The sequence below is a fragment of the Uloborus diversus genome, chromosome 3, assembly GCF_026930045.1.
Source record: "Uloborus diversus isolate 005 chromosome 3, Udiv.v.3.1, whole genome shotgun sequence".
Taxonomy (NCBI): Eukaryota; Metazoa; Arthropoda; class Arachnida; order Araneae; family Uloboridae; genus Uloborus; species Uloborus diversus.
Window position 1 is genome coordinate 172,320,164 of NC_072733.1, and position 12,288 is coordinate 172,332,451.

Consider the following 12,288-nt stretch of genomic DNA (forward strand, 5'->3'; position numbering starts at 1 on the left):
ATTTATTTAAGTACACATGTTAACTCTATTTCAAATGATTTCAGTATGTAACAAAAAAAATCTTGGATTGCTTTTGTAACAAACAACTTTGAAATGCAAGAAAAAAAGAAAAAAAAAACAATTATTTTTCAAAATATATAAAAGAAGAATACAACTTGGTTGTAAAATTAAAGAATTACTTCAGTCTGAAGAAAAGAAAACCTTTATAATCTGCGGTGACATCAAATAGTATAACGGCAAAAAACAAAGTTTTTTTTTATTGAAAGTTCAATTTTAGCAATTAAATTAAAATCGCGAAGAAGTAATTACTTTTAAGCTTTCATAGTATTAATTAAAAAACCAAAGATTTCTTCTTGAAATCGTGATTACAGTACGCTAATTACTTCGAGACAGTGGAATAAAGGCAAAGGAGCTAAGGCATTAATGAAGGCTTTCTCTTTGCCTGTATGGTTGTTTATTTTACGTAGCATTGAAAGCGTATAAGGAAATTTCAAGTCCCTAGGTAAAATAAACAACCTAACAGACATAAAAGCAATCTTAGGACGTTCATCCTGTGGTTAATAAGTAAGATTCAATACTTTGACGTTGAGGAAAACAGATGCACAAATATGCGGCAGTGCATAATCTCACCTCATTAATTTTACTTTTTTTTTGAACGGTTAATTGGCGGAAAATGCGTAGGGAATTAGAGTACTTAATTTTCTAAAGCAAAAAAAAAATTTTTTTCTTCATAAAATCAATTTTCCCTGATTTTTTGTTATTTTTTCAAAATTCCCTGATATTTCCCTGTCTTTTCCCTGATTAATAAAGTTCCCTGACTTTTCCCTGATCTCCCTGATCTGTCGCCACCCTGTTTAATATAAGCACACCGTTTGAATGTAGAAGTTATTTTGTTTAAAGAATCTGTGTAAATTACTGCATCTTATAATGGGAAAAAATGTGAGTTCTCGTTTGAAGATTCATATACATATTTCAAGAATTGTCACTGCTTGAACTTTTGTCTTAATCATTTGCGCATAACCAAGATCAAAGAGCTCTACTCAGGCCCGTGCCAAGCCTGATCAGCGCCGTTGTGCAAATATCTTTTGAGCGCCTTTATGCAGTGGCGTTCGGCAAAAATATAGTTAACAGCTGGATTGACGTTTTGTAGACCAATATGACGCAGAAAAAAAATACGTTTGGCATTTAATTTAGTTTGAAAAAAAATGTAAAAATGTGTATTTAATTTTGGATTACAGTGCACGTGTGTAATTACAGTTTCACTTCATATCTCGAACTTATTTTGAGTTCAGTAGTTCCTCTCATATACTAATGCGTTTAGGAGAAAGAAAATATTTTAAATATTAACAGCTCTAAAATACGGAAGGCATTGAATATGATATCTAAAACAAATACATTGTCCAAAGCTCTTTTTCTGACACACAAATAGTTAAAGAAAAAGGAGGGGGAGAGGAATCGAGTAATTATGGTCAGGTCGTTACTTTTTGGAACTAAAAAGTTAGCCAAAATTGTAGTCTACAATATACAAATATTACGCACAAGTAAAATATATGCAAATATACTTACAATAATTTTTATGTATGATAACATGAAATAGTCGAATTTCCGCGAGCAAAAATTAAAAATCACAAAAAGACATATTGCACAAATTATAGTACAACATATTCTCCTCAAGATCCAAAATGAAGAATAGAAAATTTCTCGCACCTCATATGCTCAGCTTCGTGTAATATTAACCCTAAACAGCATTCACGCCTCCACACGAAGAAGAAAAATGCTAATATATGCATTAACTAGCATCACGTGATTTCAGTGTAAAAGATTGCACTCTTGAAAAGCATGTTTAGACACACAACAAGGCAATAATTTTTCATTTTAGATAAGCAGCCAGAGGATTGCTTGTTTCAGTAAGCAGTGTAATTTCACCACCACCATAAGATATAATCAGGGCCTGATGAACTCACGGTCTGGTAGGTCCATGGACCTGGGCACCACAATTTTAGGAGCACCAAAATGGGGGTAAATTTCTTTATTTCTTCCCGTTTTTGAAAACTTCCACACAAAAAAATTGCAGATATTCCTGTGAGAGGGGGCACCAAATTTTGCCAGGGCCTGGGCATCACTTTGGGCTGAGCGGGGCCCTATTGGATACTGGATATAATGAAAAGTTCTTTTTTTTTCCTTCTTTGGTTGGAGAGATTCCCCCCATTTGGAACATTTTTGATTGGTAGTGAAAGGCGCCTTTTTGACTCTGGTGCCGTAGTGTGCCTCACGACCTCGCACATAAGGACGGCGCGGCCATGGATCTACTATCTTAATTCACAATGCTTTTTTCGAACTCTTAATGTTTCATTTTAGATAAAGTTTTTTTTGTTTTTTTTTACAATATCAATTTATCAGTCATTATAACTGTGAAAAAAAAGGAAAGAAGGAGACTGCGAACAAAAAAGTTCACTATGTTAATACTGTCATCAGCCAGTATCTATCTTTTTCCCAGATAATTGTTTTTTTTTTTAATTTTCATATTATTTTGTGTTCCTCCTATACTCAAGATGGAAAGGGATCACATTAGATTAATCCAATTATATATATATATATATATATATATATATATTCAATTTCATGCATTTTTTCCTCCCCTGTGACTTTAGAGCCACAGGTGAAAGTATTTTTTCTAAGAATCAACGAAGTCATGACGAATGCAGCACATCATATCAAAATGCTTCTCCTTTGAAGATTGTACATATTTCAAGAATTATCATTACTTTTATTTTCGTCTTGATCATTTGCGCATGCTCACAATCAAAGAACTCTATTCACAATTTACAATGCATTTTCCGAACTCTTTTGATGTTACATAAAGTTGATTTTTGCAAAGCGAATTTGTCTATCTTCGCAACTGCGTGAAAAAGAAATAAGACTGCGAGCAAGGAAAGTTGAGTGTGGTGATACAGCCATCAGCGAGTAATTTAGTACCTCACAACCTTTTTTCTCCGATCAATGTTTTTGGAATTTTCATATTATTTTGTTTTCCTCCAATACTCAAGGTGGAACAGGATCATATTTTATTCATTCAATTTCATGTATAAAGTGATGCTTTTCCGCCAGATAGCTATTTAAAATCCCAAGTGGATTTATTTTTTCAAAGAATCAACAAAGCAATGACGCCTGCAGCACTTCATATCAAAATAATTCTCGATAGTACAAGAAGTATCATTAGTTGAACTTTCGTCTTGATCATTTGCGCATGCTCACAATCAAAGAACTCTATTCACAATTTACAATGCATTTTCCGAACTCTTTTCAGGTTACATAAAGTTTATTTTTGCAGTGCGAATTTGTCAATCATCGTGACTGCATGAAAAAGAAATGAGACTGCGAACATGAAAGCTCAGTACGGTGATACTGTCATCAGCAAGTATGATTTAGTACATCAACAGGGGCGGATCCAGAAATTTTTGTAAGGGGGGTCAAGTTTCAATGGATATCGTTATTATTCCTACGTAAAAAAGTAGCAGTTAATCAGGGTTGCCCATCATTCCATGCAGGAGAGCGTACCGCCTCATATGCTACGGAGTACTCCCCCCCCCCCCCCCCCCCCGAAGCCAAAACCCATTCAAATTACCTCCCCTCCCCCTAAATTTTCAATGAAACAGCCTGAGCCATGGATCATATTCCCTCAAACTTTCATCAAAAGTCACATTTCTTTCGGCAGATATGCTGGTCATGTCACCGTAAGCTTTGGTTATATGAGATAACATCTATAAATAGTAGGAAAAAGCACACATGACACGCACAACATGTGGTTTGAGGGGGAGGAGAACTGGAAAAAAAGTTAAGCTCATTAGAGAAATTTGCGCTTTTGAAAATGAACAAAGAAATCAAAATAGCAATACCTCAGTAAACAAATCCAGTCAATTCTTTGAATTATGACGCGCTAAAAAGAACTACCTTACAGAACCGAGCAAAAAAAGAAAAATGTTGACATTGATTCCATGTACTATTTTTTCGGATGTAAAGAATTGAAGTTTAATAATAATCATAATGACATTCTTCTCACAGGGGGTCAGCTAACCCTTTGACCCTCCCCTGAATCCGCCCTTGTACCTCACAACCTTTTTTCTCCGATTTTTTTTTTTTTTTAATTTTCATATTTTGTTTGCCTCCAACACTCAACATGGAGCGGGATCATATTCGGTTCCTTCGATTTTATGAATAAATTGGTGCTTTTTTTCCGCCCAAATGGCTCTTTAAAACCCCAATTGAAAGTATATTTTTTCAAAGAATCAAGAAAGCAATACGAATTTTGCAGGGCGAATTTGTCAATCATCATGACTGCATGAAAAAGAAATGAGACTACGAGTGTGGTGATACTATCACAGTAATTTAGGGCTACAGTACTCTTTCCTCGCTCTTTTTTTTTTCTTTTTTTTTTTTTTTTTTTGAATTTTCATATTATTTTGTTTGCCTCCAATACTCAAGATAGAACAAGATCATATTTGCTTCATTCAATTTCATGTATAAAGTGATGCTTTTCCGCCAGATAGCTATTTAAAACCCCAAGTGGAAGTATTTTTTCAAAGAATCAACAAAGCAATGACGCCTACAGCACTTCATATCAAAATAATTCTCGATAGTACAAGAAGTATCATTAGTTGAACTTTCGTCTTGATCATTTGCGCATGCTCACAATCAAAGAACTCTATTCACAATTTACAATGCATTTTTCGAAATCTTTTCATGTTACATAAAGTTTATTTTTGCAATCCGAATTTGTCAATCATCGTGACAGCATGAAAAGAAATGAGACTGCGAACAAGAAAGTTCAGTATGGTGATACTGTCACAGTAATTTAGGGCCACAATACTCTTTTTCCTTGCACATTTTTTTTTTTTTTTTTTTGAATTTTTGTATTATTTTGTTTGTTTCCAATACTCAAGATGGAACGATATCAATTCATTTGATTTCATGTATAATTTTTTCTCACCTTTTGCACTTTGTTTCCCCACTTTGGATAAACAAGTCTTCTCGTTTGCGTACAGCAAATGAGACTGGGAACAAGAAAGTTCCTCATAGTGATAATTACTTTGGCACATAAATTGAGTGCCTCACTGTCTCCCCTTTCGAATAATGCTTATTTAATTTTGTGTCTTTTGCAATCTATTTTTTCCTATAATTCTCGCGATTGAATATGATCATACATTTGATTCATTGAATCGATGCATTTTTTTTTTTTTTTTGTCATATGACAGTTTTTCGAAAATATTAACAAAACCATGTTCCTTCCTTTTTTTTAAGAAAATTTTTTTTCTTGTTTCATGATTGATGGCAATCTTTTTACAATAGCGTAGTTGTTGGTACACGTAAATATTTTTCGAGACGCTTTTATGATAGATAACGTTTTTCATTTGTATACTGTGCTACACATATTGTTTAATGCCACTCTATTTTCATAAGAAATGTTATTAATTTCCTACTATGTGAACAAAATGTTTAAATAACAGAGAGTGTCAAACTGAAAGAAAAAACATTCTTTGCCTCAAGATCAAGAAATAAAATTTTTATGATACGGAAATTCCTAAATACCACTTGCTGACTATTTTAAACCACTGTACGCTTTCTTACACTTTATTCATTCTTTCGAAGTATATTTAAACCATTAGAGTTCAATTACTTACGTTTTATTATATGCATTGGTAAAATTTGTGAACATATAATTTTTATTCTTTTAACAATAGGCTCAATGAATTGAAATTATCTTAAAATGTTGATGAATAGGCACATCGACGAAAGTTTGAATTGAAGTAGGCTTTTATCCAAGAAAAACAGTAAAATTCCCAATTTGCATTCAGAGCGTGATAAAGGGCTTTTGTACGCAGCAACATAGCTTTTCTCAGATTTAATTTAAGCGTTGATTCTGCATGCAACTGTCAAAAATACTAAGCTCTGCAATAATTTGCTTTTAGCATTACTGAGAGGTGTCATTTCATTCTAATTATTTAGTACACGTGTATAAATAATGAAAACCTTAGTGGGTATTTATCAGTGGCGCACACAAGGGTCCAGGGGGTCAGGACCCCTCCCATAGGTCCTGCTTTTTCCCCCGATTGATTACGATTCTATATTTTGTGCGTGAAATAATTTCAAACAAAGGTAACAATAACTTCTGTTTTAATAAGTGAAAAAATAAAACCCTCATGTTAAGAGATTTAAAATATTGTGCACTTAGCCTATGAGAAGAAGAATGGGGATTATAAATGAATACACAGTAATAACTATGTTTTTAGTTTTGTGATTACTAATTGAAATGAGATCTTTTGAACTTGAATTCATTTTTTAATTATGAGAAAAATAAAAGCGTAAATTATTTAACTTCTGGTTATTTCTTTACTTAATGCTAATTATTTATTCATTAGCTTATTTTTTACTGTTTTTTGTTCTCGGGAATCGATAAAATTAAGTCAATATGTTTGACGGCGTAATAATGGAATGAGACTTTCGACCTTGGACCCTCCCTTTAAAAAAATCCTGTGCGCCACTGGTAATATGGTATCCTTCTGATCACTAACAAGACAACAGCATTTTTTTTCTCTTCCTGTTTTCTATCGTGCCAACATGCAGATTCGTCAGTTTCTTTCTTTCCTCTTTTGATGCGCAGAAAATTCATAGACAAAACAAAAGCATAATTTTCTAATTAAAAACTGCACAGAAAATCCTTGTACAGGGCGTGAGTGTTTTCGAAAGATTTACTCTTTATGCTTTTTTTATTAGTAGTAACATTCATCAAACTAGCAATCAGCAAACTTAACTACACAACTACCAAATGTTTTTATTTTATGCTCACACCGACATCCGCAGAAATTCTTCGACATTTTTCTATGATTGTTTTGCTTTTCTTTTCAAGAATAGTTTCAGAAATTTCTGTAAAAAGCAAAGCAATCTTTTATCGATTAAAGTTATAAAGATCATCAGTGTTCCGCTCGCCCCCTCCCCCTCAATTATATATTGAAAAATACATAAATGAATGAACTGAACCAATAAATATAAAACAAATTTTTAAAAAATGAAGATTATGCCGCCCATGAATTGCAAAACAAATACAGAATTCGATTCGAAGAGTAAATGTAAAGAATTGTCCCACGATTCCAAAGTTTTCAAGTAAAAGTGAGAAGGGTGGTAGAATAGAATAGGAGAATTGGATTCTTTTTTCTTCACCCTCACACTCGTGAGTTCTTTCCGCTACGCCGATCTGTTGTCGTGGTGGGAAACAGGCCGGAGGGGGGGACATGTTTTGGAACAGAATCCTTCTAAGCTCTCTGCCCTCGTCCGACCGCAAAAGAGTACCAATGGGGACAGCTTAGATTTACGACTGTCCTTTCAACAACTCAATGATTGACGTTGTCCATCATGAAATCTGACCAATTAGCGGTGCAAAAAAAAATCGAGTTAGACCCTCCCAGATACACCCCCTGTGTTGCCACAGATTTCGTGGAATCCGATTTTACGGAGAGGTTTAGAAGAGCCTTAAGTTTTAACATTAGACCGATGATGCATGCGTGTCCCTTTGGATAGTTTGTTTGGATTAATCGAAAAATAACAAACTGAACATAATTGAACTTTCTGACTTCTCATTGTATGATAGTATTTGAGTGCTTAATTAATCATTTAACCGTTAGTTTTATAGAAGTGTAAACATTGAACCTTATACCTAGAAAGACGGCCGATGCCAGTGGCTACTGAAGTATTTTAAAATACTAATAGAGAAAATTATACTGTCTCCTACATACTGCAGCATGAAAAAGTGCTATTCACTATAGCTTCACCTTTATCATCCTATTTTTGCAGTTGGGTAAAATTTTAAATGCCAAATACTGCCGACTGCTCCCCAGGCAGATGGTTGGGATTGCTCTTTGAAAGTGAAACTAACACTTTACAATTTAGCATTCAGAGACAACATTACATAAATTATTATGGATTCAGTTCATATTAAGTTATTACATGAGATGCATGTGGTATGTGGATTCACTCAGGAAGAAATTTATCCTACCAGAAACATAAAACGTACATAAATGCTAGTCTCTCTTCCACAATTGAATTGTGAGATCTCATGTAAAACCAAGACGGTTGTTTTAGTATCTTGGGAAGCAACTACGTAGGGGTATCAAAAAGTAAGGTAACAAGAACTCTGACGGGTGTGCAAATTATCCGTATGAATAAAAATCCCTCTGAAGGGAATGGAAACAATCACAGAATTCAAACGGTGTCGGTAGATGTAGCTGGTAGGCCGGGTAACATGACAAAATTTGAGTTAGAAGATGGCCGCCTTGACAGAAGCATGGTCTGCAATTGAAATAAGAAGTGTGATACGGTTTTTGCGCTTAAAGAAAAATTTCACCAGCTAAAATTCATCGACAATTGGTGGAATTGTACAGTATCACTGTTACGTCCCCAATGCCCGACGGCATATGGCCACAACTATGCGGGATTTGTTGGAGCGTTTTCGGTGGCAGATATACTAGAAAAACACTCCTTACAGTCCCGACCTCGCACCAAGTGATTTCCATCTCTTCAGACCGTTAAAGAAACACTTTCAGGGGTCTTTCCAGGATTTTTCACAGGGGTCTGTTTTTTGTGAAAAATCAAATTTTGGGAAAAATGAATTAATTTTGTGAAAAATCAAATAAATTTGCAAAAAAAATGTTTTTTTTTGTTAAAACGAAGTTTTAGAATTTAGAGAGGGCACAAACTGCATCATTTAAACTTAAAGTTGAGTGTTTTCCTCTTCTATGTTGAGAATATCATTTTGGGGTATTTTTCTAGTATTTGGGAGGGCGGCATCACTCTCTCAAGTATCAATATTTATCTACCATTCTACATTATGTTAAATTATGTTAGAAATATTTTTGAACAGTATTTAAAATAATTGTAATAAAAAAAAAAAATCACACAAGGGTTCAGCATTTAATTATTTGATTTAAGACACTCTTAAAAAGCACAGAATTTCTTTTAAAACTTACAAATTCCGCAATTCTGATTTTAACAAAAATAAAAAGATTTTATTTGTTTACCTCTTAACAAAACGTACTAAACATCAAAAATTCGAAAAATCGGATTCCCATAGTGGATGCAAAGAGATCAGAATTCTCAAAGTGAAGGCATCAAAAGTATAAAAACTGTTTGTAAAAGAAATATTTTTGATAAAATTATTTAAAATTGCATTTTAGAGTCCTATGATAAATATATCATTAATATCTCTAGACACAGTTGAAGCAAAAAAAACAAAAAAAAAACAAGCCACCAATTCAGCACTTTAATTTTTGACTCATAAAAGAAAATGAAATTTTGCTTTAAAAACTTGAAATGAGCGTTATATTAAAAAAAAAGAGAGACTTTTCATTTATTTGCATTCTAATAAAGCGAAGTTAGCTTGAAAAAAGAACAAAATATGATTCTCATATTGGATGTTTAAAAGATTGCATTTTTCAAAATGTAGACTTCTAAAGAAAAAAAAATAGGTAAGTAAAAGAGAGCCTGTCACACACCTTGTGTTACTGTTTATGTTGCTTAATAACTTGTTTATTTAAAGTATATACGTATTTATTTTTCCTTCACAAGTGTCTCAAATACTAATTGTTTAAGTATATTTAATTTTTTAACATTGTGTTTCAGTTTGTTTTAGTAGGACAAGGAGTCATGTCACGCAATAAATTCTCCCCTCCGTTACCTAAACACAAAATGCCAATCCTCATTAACACGCGGCAGTAATGACATCACATTTTATTTTCCATGATACAAGGGAGCCATCTTGTTTATTTTCAGCCATAGTTTAAGTTGTGAGAGTTTTGTCGAAAAACAAGAAGATAGATTTTGCTTTAAAAACTTTGTGTGGTTATTCTGACTTCTCACCTCCGTGCACTTTAATTTCAGGGATATAAATTTATGAGAAAAAAGAAGTGAACATGTTTTCATAGGTTTAACATGTGTAGATTATAGCAGTGAAGAAAAAAAAATTCCCCTGAAGAATGTATCTATTAGGCCTTTTTATTAATGGAAAATTCCTCAATTCCTCACCTCCGTGACAGACCTTATCAATGTCATTATTTCTGAGATGAAAATAAATGATGGAGGGAAAATACACCAATAATAGGCATTCTATCAAAATTATAAATTGTCAGTATATCCTGAAAATTACTAAATACTATTTTTTAACAAACGTTTGAAACTACTAATTAAGCAGTACTTTAATTAATAAGAGCTTAATATTATTTTCCCACTATTCATTAAAATAGCTGATTGTTTGCATAATTAACAAAATTATTTACAATTTGATAATAAATTGGCCTTGATTTTTAAATATTTAAAGGTTTCTTTTCTTTTTCCCTGAACAAGGCATTTTTTAATTTTTTTTACTTAAGAGTAAAATAATTGGAACTTAGCTGGACCATTGTTTATGGTTACTTCTAGTACGTAACACTTTCACGTAAAAATGAAAAAAAAAAGAAAGAAAACACAAGGTTTCGAAATTGAAAAATGTTTGCGTTCAAAAGATAAGTTTTCTGGAGAATGACCTATACGTACCAGTCATTACTATGCTAGTATGTTGCTCTGTGATCGTTAAGTCACTATATTTTTTATAGAAATAAAGATGTCTAATATTAATTTGGTCACTATATTATTGCGAAAAAAACTGAATAGGAACCACAATTTATGTTCAAGTTGTTAAGTAAGTGCTTCACAAGATACTAACTAAAACAACTGATTTAGTTTTACATGTGACCTCAGAACTTTTAAGGGCGGAAACAAGACTTTCACATGTTTAATATTTTTGGTGGACTTTCATTTTCTTTTATAGGTAATACTTCCTAATACAATGGATATCAGTTGGAAATTAAGTAAATAAGGGGATATTTCTTATTAGAATTTTGGTAGGATTGCCAAATTTTGGAAAACTTTTCGTTTTTTTTTTTTGTCAATAAAACATAAGCCAAAATACATTAGCTCTTGATATTTGGACGTCAAGAAAACTGGCGACAATGAGGAAAATTGCCAAGAATCCTACCAATTGAAAATTTTCCCCTCATTGGAAAAGCCATAATACCTCAAAACTAACTTTAACAGTCAACTTCAATAATCTATAAATCAGTGCATTTGTCAAATTTTATGGCATTGCCATTTTCTTTTATCTTGTATTCAAAACTAAATGTAACAATGCTAAACTCCTACTGACTAAGACTGGTCCCGTCAGTCTTTCTAGGTATTCGGCAAATTTCAGTCGTCCTAGTGTTAAAGCAAGAAATAGTTGAGAAGATTAATTTTTCTCAATAGTTGTTTTACAGCCTTGCAATGCAAATATATATATATATATATATATATATATATATATATATATATATATATATATATATATATATATATATATATATATGTATACCTTTGAACTTCTCTGACTCTGTTGACTACATAAAGAGCTCAAACTACTGGCACTATCACATCTCTCTAATGCTTTAGACTTAGCTGAGTTTTCTGTTTGATTGGCTGCCAAGTCATTTTTCAGTGTTGAAGCATGTCTGAAAAAGAAACATACAAAAAATTATTCACTCAAAGCAAATGGTGGGTTCAATTGTTAAAAGTAAATTTCAACCATTTTTGTGGCTTTTGATCAAGACATTTATAGATAGTAGTGATGCACATATTTTATACCTTATGTATAAAAGATATAAATATATAATATAAGAAAGCATATCATTAATCAAGAAATAATATGTATCCCTTACAGAAAAGAATGTACTGTAATTTAATACACTTTTATGTAGCCATTTGTTTGAAATGAAATGGGAATAGTAAACAGAAAAAGAAAAGGCAAAATGAGTACTGAAATTTCAACACTGGTAATAGAAGAAAAAAACAGGCATAGAGAGAAGAGTGAATAATATTCTGCACAAGTTGTGTATAAAGTACAAATAACAAGGGGAAGCTACAGTGGATGAATTTTGATGACATGTTTCTTAGAATAACCATGAAAATGTGTTAAAACTTTTTTTTTTTTATCTTTTAATCAGATTTATACTAGAGAAACTTTATAACAAAGCTTATTACAATCCTTGTCGTAAGGAATAAGATACATTCTTTTATCTTGTTTTTATGAATAACCAAGAAATAAAAATGAGGTTATTCTTCACTATGTTTCTAAATGGTGATTCTTCACAATAGAGTACTAATCCACTTTAAAAGTTGAATGGGAGTAAATATTTATTTGCATTATTTTTCGAAACTACGTTCAACAATCTG

The 12,288-nt window shown here is 32.4% G+C and overlaps 1 protein-coding gene across 1 annotated transcript in view; it reads right to left on the minus strand.

Annotated features, from left to right (window-relative positions):
• Positions 1 to 12,288, minus strand: part of LOC129219289 (dentin sialophosphoprotein-like) — a 181,085-nt gene that overhangs the window by 24,841 nt on the left and 143,956 nt on the right. Inside the window, 1 exon segment of the mRNA XM_054853626.1 lies at positions 11,432 to 11,567. Within this exon segment, the coding sequence (XP_054709601.1) occupies positions 11,432 to 11,567 (136 nt within the window).